At 38.0% G+C, this 22,101-nt stretch overlaps 1 protein-coding gene across 1 annotated transcript in view; it reads right to left on the bottom strand.

Moving 5' to 3' along the window:
* CERS6 (ceramide synthase 6) overlaps window positions 1-22,101 on the bottom strand; it is a 92,310-nt gene that overhangs the window by 46,569 nt on the left and 23,640 nt on the right. Inside the window, exon 4 of the mRNA XM_026084521.1 lies at window positions 21,426-21,483. Coding sequence (XP_025940306.1) covers window positions 21,426-21,483 — 58 coding nt within the window. The remainder of the gene's footprint in view (window positions 1-21,425; window positions 21,484-22,101) is intronic.

The raw sequence follows: 22,101 nt of genomic DNA, 5'->3' as shown, positions 1-22,101 counted from the left end.
GCCAACCATACAGGCTGGTATTATTTATGGCAGGATGAACTGTGGAGCCCTCAGAAAACAGTATAGGAATAAACGTATCCTCCACAAACATCGGTATTTAACCACCTACACATCACAACTAAATATGTTTTCCACTATCCACAAAACCATTAGGTACTGACAAAACACCATGCTGGGAACAAAGAGAATTCAGCAAAACAAATCCACAGCTAATATTCTGCATCAGCTTCTACATGCTCTTCTTTCCAGTGACTTGTGATTTGGTTTGGGATGCAATTGCTTCTCACACCATGAACAGCATTTTCATAAACCCTTCAGAGACCCAAGCAAACATTCATATTTCTTGGCACAGCTCACAGCCTAAGTGAAGACAATATGACACATTGCCTATGAATCTCCTGAGCTTCTCTTCTCATATGTTAATGACTAAGCAAGCCATCATAAGGCTTCATAGGACTGCTACTTCTCTAGAGTTTAGTGCTTTGTGTCTGCAGAAACAAGGTGTTGGGGGGAAAAAAAGCTTTTGGAAGGTAGAGCGCTCAGCTTTTCCTCTCAGCAATCTGCACTTCTCACTCCCAAATATAATTAAAAATGATACTTCCACTAATGGGAAGAAGGTGAATTGTTCACATTCACTGAAAGATGCACTTGACATTTCAAATGCAAACATGTGTGTGTGTGCAAAAATATTTTTAGAAAAAATATGAATTCAAATTTGGATTTATTTACATAAAGTGATTTCTATCTGGAAGGGCAGAGCAAGCTCACTCCATCACATACATACAACTTTTCTGCCTAAAAATATGATATACACAGATCTCTTGCAGTGTTTATGTCTTGTACTGATAAATGCATAATTTCACCTTCCAAATGATACGCAAAATCAGTCTCCAGGAATCTAAAACAAAGATGGCAAAAGGAACATAATTCTAGAGCATCTGGAATGGTCCTAATATCTAGCTAAGGGTGGAGAGGAAGGGAGGGGCACCATCAGGAGACTGCACCATTTCTCCGAGCTGACACTCAGAAGTGCTCAAGCGAACGCTAGCATGCTTTGAGGATTGAAGAATTCGCCAGTCTGAGAAGCTGGTAAATGTAGCATCTCCTCAACAGGCTTTTAGCAGCCAGCCAGCTGCATTTCCAAATTCTCTTCTCCTCTTACTACATCCAGTCATCAAACAACTTGCTCTCATTTGAGTACCTTCTTGTTCTGATACTTCTGCTACTTGCTTCACATTAAACAAAACTATTTAAAACTTTTGTTTTCATGTGCAATAGGAATAAATTCTTTAATGATTTTTTTGTCATGAACAAGTTGGGCAGTCTGTGGTGCTATGGCAGTTTATAGGTTTATATATGACAGCTGAAGATCTGTAAGTGTTGCACAAGCCTGGCTAATGTTCCTGTTTGTTGGTGGGTAACAGATTTCCTAGTGACAGTACTCAATGTATTTTGAAGTCATTCTATCAGCATATTAAGAAGATTGTATAAAAAGATAATGGACGCATTCAGCAGAGCACTCCAGATGCTTGATAACGCTTTGGTGAAGCAAAGCGACTGTAAACCCATTAGCTTTATAGCTGCCTTGTATTTTTCGATTACAAAGCCAGACCACACCATTTAACCCAGATATTTACATCTTGGAGGTTATTTGTGAAATTATTTTATTAAGAAAGACAACATGCAGCTATAAACTGTAGGTTTGCAACTACTTCCTAAAAAGATAGTGTTGAGATTTATGCTTAGAGAACCATACCTTGCTATGAAAGTTTGAGTTGTATAAAATTATCATTTATTTAAGAGACCAGGAAAAATTCCAAGAGAGAGTTAAAAACAAACAAACAAACAAACAAACAAACAAAAACAAGAACAAAAAGCAACACACACCAGTTCACCCCTGGTAGCAGTGCAATGCTCTGAGACTGCTGCAGAACTGAGCCACTCAAGAACACTCTCTGTTTGCTTACGCATGTAACTTTAACAAAGCCCCAGATTTTCCAGCATTCTGTAGTCTGATATTACAGCTATTCAGAGGCATACATGAAAGTAGTTAATAATTAAACTCATCATTATATATTTACTTTATGTAATTACAGCTACTACCTGTATCTGTTTTGCCAGAAGAGTACATCTGACTACTTCTGACAAGCTGATGATTTCCTTCCCACTTGTAGAAGGAAAGTGTCCGCTGCTTCTTAGCGCATACTACTGAAATTGCCCGTTGGAAATCCCAGATGATCTTTCCTTTGCAGGATGCACTGTGTCACCATGGCTTGCTTTACTGACATATAACGTGCCCCACTACTGCATATGGCCCACAGAGGGAGACAGAGTCAATTTAAAAAACAACAAAACAACAACAACTTCGTCCTGAGTGACGTGGAGGTACAATGTCAGGCACAAAATCAGATGTTTAATATAGTGATATTTATGATCCTACATTGCCTACTGGAAAAAACTTGTATACAAAAAAACAAAGCAAAAAAATCCTCTACTTTCCACTCCTGCAAATGCTGCATTTTTCTGTAGCTTAGTATATGCATACTGCATCAAGGTCTCAAAATCATTCCTGAAAGTTTGAAAATTGAGATTTTGCAACTGCAGATTTTTTTTATATGAAATATAATTCACAGGGATAAGATTCAGCCCCAGACAGACAAAAGTGTACATGTTTGAGTCATATGCTGCCCTTATGGGTGGGTGGTGAGGAAACCTTTTGCTAGTGAACTCCTCTCACTACTGCCACTAAAATCCCGAGAAAACGACTGGCTTACTTACCAAATTTGCTTCTAAATACAGAAACACAATAAAACTCCACAAGATGACTGAAGGAGCAGAGCTCCTTCCAGAGAGATCGCAGGAACAGGCAGGGTGAGAGCACCCTATCTCCAGCCACACCAATGGGACCATCACTGCATAAGGACCACCGCCAGTGCATTTCAGGCACTGGGCACAGCAAAAATGTGGCAGTACCCAAGCAACAAAAAGGTAAGGACAGACTAAAGTAGCCTCTTCACCTCCTTGCCTCCCCTGTAACTGTCGCGTTTTTCTGAGGCTAATGCATGTATGTCATATCAGGGCAACTCACCCTTGGGGGTGAAGTTGCCTTCACTAAGCTATGTCTTGGTGTATTTAATAATGCCACAGCTTCTAAGCACTGCCTAGAGAAAGACCAGTGAGAAAATCTGTCTCATACCATATTTTCTCTAACAGAATAGGGGAGAGTGGGGGACAACTTTAATTTTAATATAACAATACAGAGAGCGAGGAATCGCTTTCTGCTCAGTTCTGAGCCAATGGTTGGGATAACATTTACTTCACTACAGTAAAGGAAAATGGCCACATTTTTGAGATTTGGGAAATTATTCTGGCTAAACCTACATAAACTTTCTCATCTCTTTCCTCTTGGTTTTCCACCTCCCACTCGGGTAGTGCCCAGATACAAACCTTTTCTTGCTGCCATTTGTCATCCCACCACTGGATCTGCTCAGACATCATTTGTTTTTTCTTTAATTCATTTACTAACACAAATAGCTATAAGAAAAGTGGCTGAAGCAGAGGAACAATGCTGATGTTCTATAAGGGCAAACTAATATACAGTTTTGGTATAAAACAATAAACTTAAGTTTTGGGCACAGCAAACAGAGTAATGGGAAAGGGTAGGGGTTTGCTTCCTTACTTTCTTGAGTCTATAAATCGTGGGGAAAAATCTAAAACCCCTCATGAAACTTCTTATTTAAGTTGTATATAAGAAAACAGCAATTAAAAATCAGAAACAAAAATGAGTAATATTTGAACTTAAAGCAATGTTTCCCCATGTTAACTTTTGTCATTATTCAACAGCCAATAGCTGCGACTATCAGCAGGCAGGAAAAATGAGAAGCCTGTAAGAAATATGTAACCTGAAGGGAATATAATTTGAATAAAAAATGGTCACTGAATTACTGATAACGTATCTGCTTAACTGGCAAGCTTCTTTTCCTTACTGCTTTTAGAGTTAAGTGAAGCAGAGTTACGACTCGTGGCTTTTATAGTGTAAAAATACACATTGTTCTAAAGGTTACACTAAATTAAATGAAGATACAGCTATCTTCCTCCTAGCCACTGCCTCACTAGTGAATGAGTTCAATTCATTAATGCAATTTGAAGAATCGATCAGACAATTATTAACCTGCTCTAATATATCAAACATACCAAGTGCTAAAGTTTAACTGTGGAAAATATGACTGCTTCATTCATCTGAACAGCAAAATATGAAAGATCTTTGACTCCTGGCAATAGAGGAGCACTGCTGAAAATACTTTGAATTTAGGTTTGAATGAGCTACCTTAGTTTCCAGATGAATTAAAACTACTTTTATCATAAAACTGTCCAGTGAAACACTTTGGAAGTATTCCCTCTAGCTCTGCCATTTTTATACATATGACACTGAACAATTCACATCATTCAGAAAGTTGAGCCGCCAGGAGCATAACTACTGTGGTGACATCAAAGCCGACAACCTGTCCACAGAAGGACATAAGGTCTGACAGCCCCTGTTTCACTGGCCAGAGCAACAGTACTATGTCAAATATTAAAGACCCTGTGTATGGCTCAGCACAAGCTTAACTCTCCAAAGACCAGATTAATTAGAGAGCATTTACTTACTACACTGTTGTCAGTGGTTATTAAATATTCCCAGCTGAATTCCAAGCAGATAAAGTGAAATCCATTCTAGATATATTTTAAATTAGTGTGTTGCTTTTTTTCCCTGTGCTTATCCTCATTGTCTGCATCTGAAAGTCCTGTTGCCAGTGTTCTATTACTGAATTAGGGATATTATGGATATTCATTTGCTTGTTTCTTTCAACAACCCTCTATTTTCTTTCAGCCACAAATAAATTCTGCCACCTCACTTAGCTTTGTCCTCTTTTGCCTGATCCAGTTGATTATCTTAACTTCAAGCAGCTTACACAATAAATTATTTCCAATGCAGACTGACCTTCTCTTAAGAATTCTCATATTCCAAAATGCATTTTTCTTCCTTGTTGATGTACACTGAAGTGCTAGAGTCATCTGAAATTCAGTCTCTCCACTGACTTTGATCTTTCTCACAGCACGATTCATGATTTAAATCTCAGATGTCCAAAGCACTCTGTTTATCTCTACTAAATGCCCTCAACCATATTTATTTTCTTTCTGAAGAATTATCTGCAATAAATTCCTTTTCCATAGATGGAATTTAACTTTGGTCTTACTGGAAACCCTTTCCACTCACAATACTTATTTTGAGGTGTAATATGCCGTTTCCCTTTTTCACAACTGCATCCTTCGGGATCCCTCTGGCACAATTGCTCTTTCTTGCTTGCACAGTGAATCAGACATTGTTTGATTTAGCACCTAATGCTCAGTCTTACTTTCAGGGAAAGCAATGAGAGATTGGATTTTAACATCCAAAATTATTTTAGCTTAACAACTTTCACCACTTACAGACACTGAGCAATTTGTTTTCCAATTAAAGAAAGAATCAAGAAAAGCACACAGAGTCCAAAACAATTTTACAGCAAGTATAACCAGCCAAAGGCAGGCTTCATTTCCTTCCAGACTGGCATACATATCACATTAGCCCTCTCGTAATAGCACAGTAAACCACCAAATACCAAACATTGTTTTAAAAGGGCTCCAGAGTGGCCTCTGACATTCTTCATTTAAATGCGAGTATTTCTGCCATTTCAGGCTGATTAACTTGGTGAATAACAAAAGTAATTATGCAGTTTCAATAACAGATATAACAACAACCTTTCAGCTATAACACGGGAAGGAAGCCTCACAACAGATACGGACTCACAGTTGTTTGCCTGGCAGCTCTCAAAATCTAGATATGTGTCTAAACTAAATGTCTGCTCCAAATAATCCAAGAGTGAATGAGAAAGAGAGAAGGCAACTGCAAGGGCTTTGAAGAAATCCTCATGCTTCTAATCCTTGTCACACCATTATTTTCTACCATCAGTTCTGATATAAACAAAGGTGGCAGAAATTTCACAAACTCATGTTTTGGTTCCTCAGTTCTAAAACCAGAACAGATTAAGCCCAGTCTGCTTAATGTCATTCTAAGAATCAGACTGTCATATGTATTCCAAACAGCAGTGTGACTATTTAAGATACTGTATTTCTTGTATTGTTCCATTCTGCAAAATAACCAGAAGCATTAACTTCATGAAAAAGTAGATACAACAGGTGCAGCAACAGGAATGGAAGTGACAGTGAAAAATGAAATGCTGACCATTCTGATCCAGCTCGGTTTTTTTCTGCTCCAAACCATATACATAACATGCAACATGTTCTATGAATAACTTTGCAATAGCTGAGAAACTTTTACAACAGAATCAACTCTATTCCACTGCTAGAAAGACCAAAAGTGTTGAGAGCATTGGACATACTCAGTTAGGCCTGTAGGATTGGTACCTAATCCCTGAATGCTAGACCAAATTCGTCTGCAGCATTGCTTTATATAAACCAAAGGAATTTTGGCCAGAAACATATTCTGTTACCATTGAATTTTTTAGGTGTTCTAAAGCTAAGCACAAACTAAACTAAAATTTCTGTTTACTATTCATCTTACAATAGGTTTTGATACTTGTCCTCTTGTCCTGGAGAGGAAGCAGACACAATTACTGCTGTCCAATACCAATATAAACTTCTTTTTCAGATTGGCAGCTGCTGGTGTTTTGCAGCAGATTTTTTCTAATGCAATTCAGATTCTCCAAAAATGATTTATATCTGTGATGAATCTTTATAGTAACATCAACCTAAAAAGTTAAAAAAGTGCCACAGGCACCAATTGCTGGTTTGGGGACTTCTGCTAACACAGGTGGCCTTGGAGTTGAATAGCTTCCAGTGGGAAGAGTTGTTGTCAGTACTGTAAGCAGGAATGATGTTCTTTTACAATTCCCATCGCAATAGCTATGAAAAATAAATTTATTCTTTATTCCTAATGATGGTAGTAGCCAAAAGCCCCCATGAAGGGTGTTCTCTTTGCACTGCCAGACTTGTACGAAGAATTTGAAATTATTCATCTTTGCATTCAAACTTTTTTGTTATTTCCTCCAGAACAAAATCATTATTTTTCCTACTAAAACCCCATTTAAACTGCAGCATGACCTTTATTTTGAAATATTTTGAAAAGATAATTTCATGAGCTAAACAAAAATCCAAAAGTCCAAATAAACACACTTGACACCTTATTTGTTGGTTGCAGAAATCAAGCGCTGCTCACGGGTCAGTATAGGAAGCAGTCAATTCAGCTGGTAGGAAGGAGAAGACGACCCTGTACAAGAATCCTGCCAGAGTGATCTCACAGTTCAAGGGTTCCTATTCAACAAGAAGTTTCTGAGCTATCATACTTGTAATCATACGGCTTTGGGGAAGCATGCTGATACCATGGTATCAGCATTACATACCAGTTAGTACATACCTATACATACTATAAGAATATATACTTACAATTATTTTCCTGTAGCCTAATTTACAACAATATATGAGCCACAGGACAGAATGTTTACAGCACACTGCCACTGTGGGTTTCATTTCCAACAGGATCATTTCCAAAATTATTTTACATTTATTTTTTCATCCCTTAATCCAACACCAACTGAAGGAGTGACATAAACTTGCTTAAAAGCATAGTCAGCAATCTTCTCCTTTTCTAGAAGCTTTATTTTAGTGCAAACCTCACAGTATCACAACTTAGTGAACACACTAACCAGATATGGTACAGCTTCCCAAATAAGCAAAGCAGTTAAAATATTAACTTCGAAACTGGTCATCAATCTAAACAGAATCCTTTTCAGCAATATGTAGATAGAATCAGTGACATTAGGAAAAGAAAACCATTCACAGTCATGCTGCACTTGAGTATCTGAACAGCTCTTTGAAGATGCAATCACCACCTTTGTTGCAACACAACTGCTCTGTCATGAAGCTGACAAGATGACTTCAAAACCATTCTTAAAAATAGGATTCAATAAAACATTGCAACCAGCATGAGGCTTTTGAAAAAGCTACAGTGTGCATCTCCTATAGTGTGATTATAGTGAAGAGCTGCTGGACACCTGAGAAAGACCAGCTGGCTTCAAAGAATCTGCACCTTGGATTGCTTCCTCACCACATTAAGAGCCAATCAATCACAATACCAGCTGACACTTGTTTTACTGAACCTCTAGGCTACAGGGTATGATCTCAGTAAAGAAGAGTCTGAAGTACCCCTGTTCTCACTAGCACTTTGGAAACTGCAATGTACAAAGATAAGTCTCCTCAGATTTGTTCTCTTCATTTTTTAGAGAACTGGAAGGAACAAATAACCTCCAGAAAGATTAGGGACCTTGATGTGCTTCTGCTGAAACACTACTGACATTGAGAGCTAAAGCAAGGTCATTCCTATCTGTCTCTCTTAGGGAAAATGTGTTGATACTGGGTAATATGTTCATGGCAAAATGATGGAGGAAAGAGAGGAATGAAACAGGCAGCCTCTCTGTAGTTCACAAGAATATGTTATAACTCACAGATATATAGGATTCCCAAATCCACTCCCCAAAATAATAAGGTCAGGTTAAGAAGGGGGGAGAAGCAGTGCAATGATCTGACAAAAAGTAATAAAAGGAGAAAACACTGAAAAAAGAAATAGCTGGGGATTATAGAAGAAAAGGAAAGATGAGAGTCCTTATAAAATTAAGTCTCTTCCCCAAATGGTCCTGCCACTCCCAGGACAAACACGCTCAGGGCTGTACAAAACAGAACAAAGAACTGACCATGGAGAAGAAACAGGACACAAAGCCAAACCATCCTTTCCAAGAGGACCACAACGATAAAGCTGTGCCTCTTCCTAACAACTCATCTTCAGAGAGACAAGAAAAAAAAATTTCGAGATTTCCATGGCCAGTCTTGAGATGAAGACACTAGAAAACAAATTCTGTATAGCAGGTGGAAACCACTGGTGATCTCATTCACATGAGCCTTTCCAAGATCAGTCATCCTTTTCAAGTTTCATCCACAAACTGGATTAGGAAAAGAGAGAAACAAACAAGTAACCAGCCAAATCTGTACTCTGCACTGCTCTATAGAGATATAACCCAGTTCTCATGGGAACGGTTAAGAAAAAAATAGCACCATAGTGTCAGAAAAGACTCACATGCACCTGTGAAATTAGAACCTTCCTTGTTTATTAGACAAAGTAATCTGTGACAGAATTAAGTTGCTTTATGAGTCAGTGTTGGGAAGCGTTTGTAATTTATACTGAGCATCCCTCAAGCCTGCTGAGGCCATATATGGCTGAGAAAGAAACAGGTGAACAGACAACAGTGAAATAAGTCATTTATAGTAAAGAAAACATACTTGCTCTTTAAAATAGGAACAGTCACTCATTTCAACCTTTATTTTCCAACAGTAGAGATGACTCTGAGATAATCTGAGATAATACTGCCAGAATATGGTTTTTATTTGTTTGTCTTTTAAAGAGAGTTTGCATTTAAAGAAAAGAAGATTTAATGGTAGAAGTGCACACAGCAGTACAGTAGTGATTTTACATTAATACTAACTCCTTCTTTACAGGAAGCACACGAGTTATAACGTTATTTTGGCCAAAAGACTTCAAAGCATAAGCAAGCAGTCCTGAGACACAGATGAGTAGGACACAGAGAAAACTCCGGCTGGCGACGATGCCACATGGAAATGTTGTCTTTAAAGGTCAAAGAGAACAGATGGCCACAGAGTGCTTCTTTGGGAAAGAATGTGAGGTTTTGAAATTAGTGCAAAAGCAAATCTGAACGATGATACTCTTCACAGCAACAGACTACAGAAGAACACTCAAAGTTAAGGCAGTTATCAGCAAAAGACAGACTGCAGAAAATTTTGTTGGTCCTTCCTCTACACCCCGCCAGCGAGCGCCAGTCTTCCCTCTTGCAGAGCTCGCTTTCTATCCACACTTCCTCTACCCACACACGTTCTACCCTTTCGATCCTCTGAACAAGCAACACCAAACACACCTCAGGAAGTGCAAAGCATTCAGTATCTGCTGTCACTCTGGCAACAACAATCTGCCACCACTCTGGGTCCCAGCCAGGAATATTTCTCCTCCTCTTCCACCTTCTTGAGCTTAATTCATCTACTCGAGTCTACTCACAATTGTGTCCTGCCCAGAAATTCTTCCTGTCAGATAAAAAAGTGCCTGATTTTTAAACTGGTGGCACACTACTGCCCCGTTTCATGTACTCACTTTTCCTTGGCATGATAGGGCTGGGACACATTCCCAGATATTCAGAAAGAAGTAATATTCCTTACTCAACCATGCCTAGGAAAATAATCAAATAGAGACAAAAATCTAACCCATGGCTTTCTGTATTGCTCATATTCATGTGCTGCTTGGCTCATCACTACATTTCAGTTTGTATCAACCAAAATTCTTATCAGCATTCAAACTGATAAACAATTTGTATAAAAAAAGCGAAATATCTATTAAGACAGACTGTCTTCAATGTTACCACAGTAATTTAAATTAGCCATGTTAATTAGCATCTATTAGGAAAAAATACAATTCCTCTACTATCTCTTGCAGCAAAAAATGTATATTATTTATGTACATCCATCCTGCATTAATTACATACCTGCATTTTTGTTTTTGGCTTTTCTAATTTATATATCACTTATTCTACACATTCAGAGTTTGCAGCTAGGGAACAAAAATACAACTTTGCAGGCACACATAATGCATTTTCAATATATTGCCCTCTATGATCTAGGTGTAGATAGAACCATACACATGTGCATTTTATATCTACCTAAACATAATATAAGAGCTTTTGTTTTAGTGTAAGAGAGGCTGTTGCATTTCAATATAGTGTTATATTACTCTTGACCAGCACTTGCAGCTGAGAAGTGTTTCTTGTCTGGTGAATGAAATAACCATTCTGAAGAAATTCAGATTTCAAATCAGAGATTATAGCAAAATTAACTGAGAGAAAAAAAGTGACTTAGTTTTCCACAGACTGAGCACCACTGAGCCAAAGGCTCTACAAGCAACTAGCCCTCTGGAAAAATCGGGCTACAATTTACTAATTGGTTCTGGCTCTACAGAGTTTTAAAGCCCCAGCTCATAAAACAGGCTTATCCTGTTTTATCAGTCTAATTTCCAAAGTTTCAATTCAAACTTTCCATTGCATCCTGCAATTTTATTGCTAATCTTCCCCAAATGCATATGGTATGTTTACTTTCAATATGAACTAAAGCTTGGAACTTCACCGCTTCACAAGACTAGATCACGCTTCTCCAGGTTTGGTGCGGCTGTCCTTGTCAAACATCCAGAAGCATTTAAGAGATGTGTCCCATCTGCGATGCTGCTGAGCCCACTGCCTCTCTGAGGTCCTTCAAAACCTCTTATCATGACTAACCAGAGCAAACAGAGTGGCAGCAGTTGCATTTTGTTAGGTCCTGCATCTGATTAAAGTAAGCTATCTCCAACTTATCAGCTTAGTGACTAGAAAATAAAGACACGTTTCCTTCATGGAGGAAGCGCCTGTTAGTGTTTTCAAAATTGTTTTAACAACTTAAAAAACCCCCCAAAATAACAACATATTTGATGACACCTAACATCTGATAATACTCAGAACAGACCTCATGTTGTTCTGAAGAAAACTGAAGATGATAAAATAAATGCAGGACACAGCATGCAGTGAAGCTATTAAAGAGTTTCATACCCAAATAGCTGAAAAATTAACAGAAAGATGAATAGACGAAAACTGCAAAAAACAAAATGTCAAATGGGATACCACTCCAGCTAAACATCACTTCATTCCTGTGTCCCAGCTTTGACTTTTTTCCTGCAGGGATATGAAGTCAGAATCTTCATCACAGAAAAGCCTCATTTCCCCAAATACAACAGTTTTATGAGCATGTTTACTCTTCAGCTGTGGGTATCACCAACCTATTTACTTCTTCAGAGATTAACATTCTCCATAGTCAAGAGATGCAGAACCATATTACAAAAACAGTGTCAAATACCAGTCATCGCAATGCGAAGTGACAAATTTGATACATTTCAAATGCAGATGGTCTGATTTTAGGCTTTAAAATTCTTGAATATAAGCAATCCAAAATGGCATTAACAAATGTTATACTAATCTCCCAAGACTGTCACATCTGCATGTACTGCTGATGTTACTCTATTCCAAAAAAGGCAAAGAATGCAGCCAATTCAGCTAAGTAGCAAAATGGAGCATCCTCACTTGCAAAAAAGCATTAGGAAGCCAGGCTCTCTTTACATGTGCACAGAAACTTCAGGGCACTAACGGACCATTTCACGCTGTCACACAGTAACTGGCTAACTCAGTGGTTAACTCACACACAAGTGTTTCATTCTCTTCTTTTGGAACATCCTACAGTTTCAAAAAAGAGGAACTATTATCACAGAGGAAACAGCATTCTGCCTGGATTTTTCATGCTACACAGGGAAGAAGACATGTTATATTTCTCCAGCTATCTTTCAGACATTTATGTGACTTCAGTAGGTTTGGGAGGTCAAATTTACACTCCAGTATGGCTTTCCTGTTGTTTTGAAATATATTTGCACCACTAGCACTTTCTATTAAACAATTAACAGATTCAGCCAAATGGTTCTGTTGTACAGGGATTGTTCCTTAGGAATCGAGATAAAAATCTGCCATTCAATCAGCTGCACAAAAAATGGAAGCTTGTTACACCTGGTGTTTTTTAACACAGCCACAGCATCCTCCTATCATCAGCTTTCTTCAAGACTGAATTTGAGAAAAAGCAAGTCAAAAGTGATTCATTCATCCAGGCAGATGGTCCTTTTTCCGGTAGGATACCCACATGCAGCTTCAGATTCCCAAGTCTCAAAGCAGACTTCCCAAGACTCCCACAGAGGTGAATTCATGATCTTTTGCAAGTTTGTAATTCTCAGGGGCAACGGATGGAAGGAAAATGAATGCAAAAAGTCACCAAATGTCATCTCCCTCTAGAGAAGCTTTATTTTCCGATGTTTTTAAAGCTTTTTCATTCTACAGAATTATACAGCTACTGCCTAACACCAAGGACCAAGCTATATAAAACAAGCAAATCCTGAATTCTTCATTCTGTTTCTTTATCACTGAAGCTAATGGTAATATTACCACTGGAATTTAATGGGAGCACAATCAGACCTTTAACTAATAACGAACCAATCTGCCATTGATTTCATTGTGAATATTGCTGAAGCAAAAAAACTTTATCTTGTTCCTATGTTAGCGATAAGTAAAACAGTTAGTTTCATGTCACTGGAACTTAATGTTTTCTTGGCATCATTACTGGCGTGATGTTCTGCAAGGGAACGTTTAGTAGACATGCAAACTGAACAAACTGCAGCAACAAGCTGAAAAATCTCAGCTGCAGACAAAAAAGGGAAAAATTTGCATATACAAGATCAGAGTGGATATAAAATCAGTTATCTTCTCTTTTTCGCTTCAAATTTTAGTGGTTTATAAAGGTATGAAGAATGCTGCAGTACATTTATTACCCTAGCGCTCTTCTGGGCATGCAGAATACTGCGCTGACTCCTGCGAAGACCTAGGGATGTATCATTATTTCGTAATCATACTTCACACTGATGATGACATTTGAAGCCAAACACCCTGTATAAGAGCCAATGTAATCACATCACAGATGAACCTGGTCATAGCTCTGCTAAGTCAGTACCTAGCATTATCTTGTCATGAATCATCTACAAAGATGAAAATTTTTTCAGTACAACTATTGCTCTGGTACAGCCCACAGAAGAACACTGGTGTTGTAGTAGGTAATTTGTTATCATTGTCTTCACTCTTAGCTAACGAGGGAGTAAAAATAGACCTTGTAAGAAAAAAACCACATATTCTAAGCATTTATGTTCTCTACCGTCCATAATATTAAATACCATGTTGGGACCTTATTTCACCACTTAATTTAAAAAGGACAAACATGGAAATGGGTTAAAAAAAAAAAAGTTATGAAAAATGTGTCAAATAGCCAAATTTTAAAAAATCAGTCAAAGTAAACATTTACTCTGTGGCAAGAATCTCACGATCTTTTAAAAAGAAATACATAGCAATTTTAATTGGGCTTCACTTCAGATGAACCACTGAAGCAATGAGGTGAAAGGACTGGCTTCAGTCTATATTGTCAAAATGTAGCTAGGTTTGATAAACATCTCTTTCTGAAGCTTGAAAACTGAGATGGGATGATCACATCCAGAATTTGTCATTTTGCCAAGGACAGCGGAAGTGAAGCATTTCTATGGTGAACAGAAATATTCGGGAAGGGGAATATTTTGGATTTAAAGGTTTTTGTGTTTGACCACTCAATCTTTAGCCCCAAATCATATAAATCTGCCATGGAAAATGGCGTGTAATGGAGCAGGCAACGAGTAATGAAAGAAAGCTTCACTTTCTCTTTGAAAGTTGGTGTCTCAGTCCATTGCCTCATCTAGAATAATTTTCATCACCAAATCCGCCCTTGAAAATGATAATATTTGAGGGAGGAAATGAACTGGCTAGAATTCTGAACTACATTTATACTGATCTCCTCTTCTTATAAAGTATCACAGAAATGACAGAGGTAACTTCAAATCATAATTACAGTGATGTAGTTCACCTATTCAGTACATTAGCCACAACACTGAAGAAGAGGATGGACAGTTCTACATCCCTGAGCTCAGTGGGAGACCTGTGTTTAGTGTGGGAGCAGAGCACGTTCCTAGGGACAAGGCCTGTTCTGAAACACACAACGTTACGGGGCACTGGGAGGGGAAGATAAATCACATTAGTTTCTCAACCCCTGCTATATACTCATTACCTGGAAAGTTAACCCTTCATTTTCATGACACAAAGTTCTGATTTTGAAGACTTCAACAAAGAAAGTATCTTTGGGAAGCAGAAACTCTCATGGCACTATATCACTTGGATGTCACAATTCTATCACTTGGTATTATAAGATGCTAGAATTGAAAGTGTAAGAGAACGTAAGCAGAAGCAAATTTTTTTTCATAGAATGCTGAAAAAAAAAAGACTTTTGTCATTTAAAAAAATGACAAAAATTTCATCTTTGAGATGCTTTGACATTAAAATGTCATTAAGTACTTCTCTAGTGACAGACAGGAACAGCAAAATCCCTAATAAACTTAAAACCTTGCAGCTCCACAATATTCATTTACTTGTTATTTTGATGTGAAGGACACTAAAGAGAAGGGCTGAAGGCCTGCAGGAGCTGGGAAAGGGAGGAATGTCTAATATGATAACTAAACAGTAATAAACAATAAACATTAAAATTTTCAGTGAAGTCTGCTAGTCTCTTATGCATATCTATTAAGAGACATTTTGTAGGTGTGATTCAATACTTGGCTGAGTATCTGGAAGGCTGTAAGCCCTTCCTCTGTGTGTGGTCCATTTGTGAGTGATAAAGCAACTACCCTGCCTGCTTCACTCCCTTGCAGAAGACAGAAGCACTTAATTCTCTCACTTCATTGTAACCCTTGCAAGGGTTTCATTTATATTGCAAATATTTATAAGAGATACCAACCATTAATCTGCATCCTGCAGTTAAAGTCACCTGCTGACTGAAGAAAGGCAGTTACCAACAGTAGAAGCTGCATTTTTACTGCTTCTGCCATGAGAAAAAGGGAAATAATCAAAGAAGTTGGGTTATGGGATATGCCATCAACAGTACACCTTGTAAGAAACAGAAGTTGATTCATACAATGTCACTTAATGTGTGACCTCTTATCATAATAAAGGCAAAGCTGGCAACATACTACCCTAAGTCAGCACTTACTTGAGCTAGGAGGCACCGAGAACAAAATCAATGCAAACTCCATAAAGCTTTCCTGCTCCTGCTCTGTGGTAGAGCAGGCAGGAGGTGGAGGAGAGCACTGTGGACCTGCAGTCGTATGACCCAGAGGCTGTGGACAGCTGATGTCCATATAAAAAGAGGGAGGGAGAGGGGGCTGGAAGCACTACAGAGTTTTGTGCATTTTATGTTGCTAAAAACCATGACACAGCACCAGGGCTGGATACTGATACTACATACTACTGCTAATCCTCTGGCTTCCCAATCCAAAGGATTTCCCTGCAATTTATGGTGAACTTTACTGAGCAAGAATGGCCCATTCTAGGTGTCTTGTAGAGACCATCAAGACAAAGATCTATTTGTAGAAGACAACATATAAACTAATAGGTTCTGAAGCAGCAGTGCAAAATTTGAAGACAGAGCTTTCTTTGTGTCAGATATTTTTTCCTGTGAAGTGAGATTTTTGCAAATACTGTTCAACAGAAGTCAGGTTTTGACTTTTGTTATGACTTCACACTATGCATCAGAAATGTAGCTTTCATTGGAAAAGGACAAAACCCAAGAGAACATTTCTATAAACAGACACAGCTTTCAGGGAGAAGAAAGTCTTTAAATCTCCAGCGATGCACTCAACAATTATAGTAAGGCAAAAGAATTGATGCATCATATCACACGCAACTACTACTCCAAAGAGTTACAAGTTGCTTTACTGGGTGCAGAAATATTGAACTAATATTAATGTATTTCTTTTTATCTAGATTAGCCATTAACTGCAGTAAAGGAACACAGACAAGCTTGCCATGGCATATTTAAGAGATACACAATTGCTCTGAATGACAGCTTTATTGACTTTCATGTGCTTCTGTAGGGAAGTGAGAACCAAAGTAGAAACCCTAGGCCTATTCCTTCTTGTGAGATGCTGTAGCAATACAGATGCAGTTTTAATACAGTTAGTTAATACATTCTAAAAATAAATTTATGTCAGCATGTGTGCAATGCTGACATTCTCATTTATACTTTGAGAACTAAAACAAAGAGAATTGATAAGTCTGCTAACTAATTACTGCTTATTAAATTTGGGTACCTCTTCCCAAAAAGGCAGATAACCTTGTCAGCTCTGCAAAGTAACCAGAGACCTAATGACATTTTTTGTAAGAATGGTGGTTTACCACAGAATCCTGGACAGAGCTTTCTCCTTGGATGGTCTGGTGGAACACAAGGCACCGCAGACATCCTCCCTTTTGATGCCACTGGGCTGATGCAGTTTATACTGTTATATGCAGCAAATAGGGAAGGTGATGGTAGAAGACAAAGTACCACCCATTCATGCCCCAGGGGCACTATGTGAAATGTGTTTTCAGAGGAATCCAAAAGGTGACATTCATCTCTAGGCAAAGGGCCAGCACAAAGCAAAGGTCCGCAGAACTAGCTCAGACTGGTGCTTAAATAAATGAAAGGCTCCATGGCACATAGAGGTGAATTTCACCCCCAGACTATGGAAGGAATATTTGAAAGAGCCAGTTATGAAGAAAAAGGAATGAGTATTTGCAAGAACAGTATTTGCACCAAAGCAAAGGAGCAATAGGCTGCAAGACGACTAGGTCAGGTCAGTAGGGAATGACAACAGTATAGAGGTCAAAATATTTTGTGGCCTGGAAAAGGAAGAGCCAATGGAAAGACTACAAAAGAGGCAAAGCCTAGTGTTCTAGGGAGAGCCTTTGTGCAGATGACTTGGTTCTCATTTCAAAAACTCCAAGAGCCCTGGAGACCCAAATCCAATGTCCCCCTAAGTCACCAAATGTCTTTCCACTGACTTTGACAGTTTTTATCCATCCAGCTGAGACCAATGGCTTTAATCATTGGTAACTTATCAAACAGCAAATGGAAAAGTTTCAGAAAGAGAAAAAACAGCAATGTAGCAATGCAATCATGCTGCTAAATTTGGCATCAAGAGAGAATGCACTTGCCTGGAAAATCCTGTCTAACAGGTTTCAGGAAATGGTGTTACTTCACATGGCAGAAAGGCATGTATTGCACAGTGCAGACTGCTGCAGATTTTGATGGTGCAAATACAACTTCCAAAGAATCCACAAGTCAATGATCACCATTTTCTAGTGGTAACCACTCTCACCCCACAGCAAGGAGCACATACAGGTTACTGCCAATAGACGTAGAGGTTTGGTAGAAAAATTGGATTACAGAATCTCTGCAATTTGGTAACACAATCTCCAAGCCTCAGGGGGAATCAAGCAATGAATGAGTCCAAGGGAGAATGGCACATAGTGGCTGAACATCATCTTTCAGCATGATTCTGTACTTTGAAAAAATATATTCTTCACGTGCAAAAAAAATCATAATACAGAGGGGCTTAAAAAGAGACTGTGGTATTTTCTCACAGGATTACTGCCAGCAGGACATCAAAAACCAGTATGGCAAATTGGCTTGGTCAGAAAACATAACTAAAGCAAAAAACATAGAAGAGATGTATTACTGAACATGAAAAAGGGAGTATTTCATGAAAGTAGAAGTCACAGGTATAACCAATAAGGAGCATTTCCCTCTGAAGTTGGCAATAAAATCTCTGAAATCAGGGACTAACTAGCCAGAAATGGACATACAAACCAACCTTGAATGACTCTGTTCATTTAAAAAGCACCAAAATGCAGTTTCCCTTTCAAAAATATATTCTTATATACATTTGGATGTTTGAAAGACACACTCATTGTATCAAAATGTCACAGCAAACAATCCAAAGTGATGTATTAATTAAACATTAGCTTGGGTTTTAAGAAAAGTCAAAATGAACATTTCAAATGTAGTGCTACGCTGATGGCATATTTCATTATTCAAGGAGGAAGAGTCAGTAATATTTACTCTTTCTCACACCCTCCCAGTCAGCAAGGACGTGCTGCTCTCTGATGGAATGAGCCTCTTGGATCGCCGCTGTGTCCAGGCTTGCTCTCCCTCCTTCTCAGTCTTCCAGACTAGGTCTCTACAGGATGATCTTAAGGAGACCTTGTTATTTGAAATGATGCAGATCTCTACTATACCATTAGCACAGCAAGGCAATGCTGACTGAGTATGAAGTGAACTTTGTCTCCAGAAAAAACAGTTTTTCTGAAGGGATGATCTTTCTTTCAAATTTGTAAGAGTTTGTTACGCTCAACTGACTCTATTCTCTAGCTTCCTAAGGAAGAGTTTAGTGTTTCTTTGTAATTCTTCCATTATGAAGAACAGGACAAATGAAAAAATGGATTAGCCACTTTGGTACTACAGCGTAGCTGGAAGTGTTATAGGTGAAGCTCTAGAAGTGTCTCACTCTAGATTTTGGGGTCTGAATTTTATTCCTTGCAAACCCAGATCTGCCTCCTAAGTGGACCCAGAAAAGTCTGGTTCTGATTAACAGCAAAAAGCCTGTATTTTCTTGTAGTTATATTATCATATTAGGGAGACAGTGTAAATATAAATACAACCACAATTGTGATTTTGTTAATTTACATCTCTACTCATGTGGAAGACCTGGGTATACAAAGCAGAATATTGGAATAATGACTACAGTGTAAAAATGATAGGAAATTCCTTCACAATGTATAAAAATGAGTAATTAAAAACATATACAGTTGCATAATAAAAAATTTCTCCTTGTAAAAATTAAACTTGTTGAAAGTTTAATTAAAATCAAAATTACAGTACTAATTCTTGTTAAGCCTGAACTACCGATAACATTATTTAAACAAACCAGACAACCAGGCTATGGGAGCCAGCCCTCTTCAAACTGCAGTGATATGCTGAATTGGAAGATATCCTGCACTTTGCATGTCAACTCAGCCTTTAGAAATGGCTCAAAATGGCTTGTAATGAAACATGCATCTACTGTATTCTTTTCAGTTTTTAGAAATGCCGGTATTCACAGTTTTTCAAGAATCCAATTCAATTCACTAAAACACCCTTCACAGGATAAATCACTTTGTTTTGTACAAAAAGTGTTTTTAAGACATCAAATGTTTTGTATAAAAAAAGTTTTCTCATCTATTTCAACACTTTTACAATATATTTAATTAAAACACAAATCTTTAAAAAAAATTCTTAAAATAAAATAAAATACCATGAAATTGAAAAGCAAAACAAAACTAAGGCTGATTTACCTAAATCAGTTTTTCCCATTTGCTGGCTGAATCATGATGAAGAACTAGAGATTTAAATCACTTTGATTTATAAGAAATCATGCTGTTTCCCAGAATTCTGGGATTAGTGAAAAACTTTGCCTCACATACTATTATTTATTTGACTTATAAGCTAGAAGTATTATATGCAAAACAGATAGGAAAAAAAAAACCCAAACTTTTCTTTCCTATTCCTCTGTACCCCAGCCACTCTTACTATCAAAATCAGTTAGAATAACTTAATTTCAAGCAGTGTATTCTTCTGCACTGAGCCACAGCATTCTAGTAAGTCAACAGCAACCAACCATGGAACGTGGAGTGTTTAGCACAGTGGCAGCATTCACCTAATTGTCCATCATTAAAATTATTTTCAGATTTCACGCCACAGACACCAGCAAGAGCAAGGGCAGAAAACAGAGAATAACAGAACATGAGCATACAGAGTGTTAACGGATGAATTACACAGAGCACGTAAGTGTTGCAGGAGACAGGGAGAGGTTGTGCACTCTGTGCAGCTTGGCTTGGCCGACTCTCACACTCTGCCCGGGGCTGACCTCTGTCAAGCAGCTGAGGACAGCCCTGGGAACCTCTCTCCTCCACCTGCCGCGCAAGCACATCAGCTGTCCTCCTGGCCCCAGATTCACTCAGGTGACCTGAGACAGTCTCTAGGATTGCTACACTGACTGTAAAAAATGATGAGCTTTTTTTTTTTTAAATAGCTACTTTTAGTTCTGAAACACTCAGAAACATTTAGAATATATTTCCTCATATCAAGCATTTGTCCAAAATGAAGAAGATAAAACTAGATGAACACACTGAGATCTTCACACATCCCCCTAATTCCACATCTCAGAATTACACTAAATATTGCCTGACAATAGCCCATTGCAAAAGTGACTTGCACCATAAATCCATGTTATGGCTCATTACTTACCATGCCAGGGTTAACAGACCTAGGCCAGGGCATTTAGAGACATCCATATCCTTCTCTGTTTTAAAGTGCTAGAAACACAACATGGATAGGAAACTCCATGGAAACTTCTTCCAACAGTACACCAGACAAAGAATTAGCAAAAAAACAGCTTTAACACTAACAGATTCTGTAGGTTATTAAAAAACAACTTCTGCCAGAGGCATTTAAGTAAGGGCAATACATAAATTGAGATGAATATTTTTGTAAGCTTAGCTACCAGCCTAATGCCTATAACTAGAAGTAATAAAGCAAACTAGCCATGTTGCTGTATCAATGATTTTTTTTCCCCATTAAATATCAATGAGCACTTATATTCCCTTCCAATGCCAGTGGCAACTCATTTTATGAATACAAATTAAATTTTAATTTTTATTCTTAGCGAATATTGGTTTTATGTCTGTGCTCTATATTATATGAAAGCATAATACAATAATAGAAGTGCCTACCTTTTTCAGGAACCGTACTCCATATGTAAATATATAAAGGTAAAATGTAAATCGCCACCTGCAAAAAGTACAATAGATTAACTCTAAGATACCAGGTTTACATATTTTGCAGTTCAACACGTGATTTCTTGTAACACTGCCAACCCAACACACCCTGGTCACATTAACAGAAGTTGAAGCAAATTTTGGTCTGGTTTTCTAAGGCTTTTGTTATAATGCATTGTGCTCAGCTGCCTGCTTTTCCCCACCTGCCATTATCCCTATGAAAATATGGCTAATTTCAATATAACATGACATGAGAGGAAGAAAAAAATTTAAGGATAATTAAGCTCTTAAAAATTTCATGAAAATTATCAAGACAGTAGAGGGCAGAGGACAATTAGCACCTCTATTGCAGGGAAGTTCACTTGTTACTTGTTCACCAGTCTCAGGGAAGAGGTCAAGACAGTCACCACCAGTTCCAATAAGGAAAACTTCAACCTCTTTATTAAGCAGAGAATTCAAATATGATGCAGATTCACAAGAAACAAGGTTTCATTAGTTCTACTGCTCACATAACACTCTGTTTCTTCTGAAGACTGTATTCCCACTGAGGAAAGCACTTATTTACATGCTTACATCTTATTGAAATAAATGATAATTCAGTACTTGTTTAATTTTAAACACCTGTCCTGTG

The sequence above is a fragment of the Apteryx rowi genome, unplaced genomic scaffold (assembly GCF_003343035.1).
Source record: "Apteryx rowi isolate R43461 unplaced genomic scaffold, aptRow1 scaffold_645, whole genome shotgun sequence".
NCBI lineage: Eukaryota > Metazoa > Chordata > Aves > Apterygiformes > Apterygidae > Apteryx > Apteryx rowi.
Note: the sequence above shows the minus strand (reverse complement) of the source record. Positions and strands in the feature narration are given on the sequence as shown.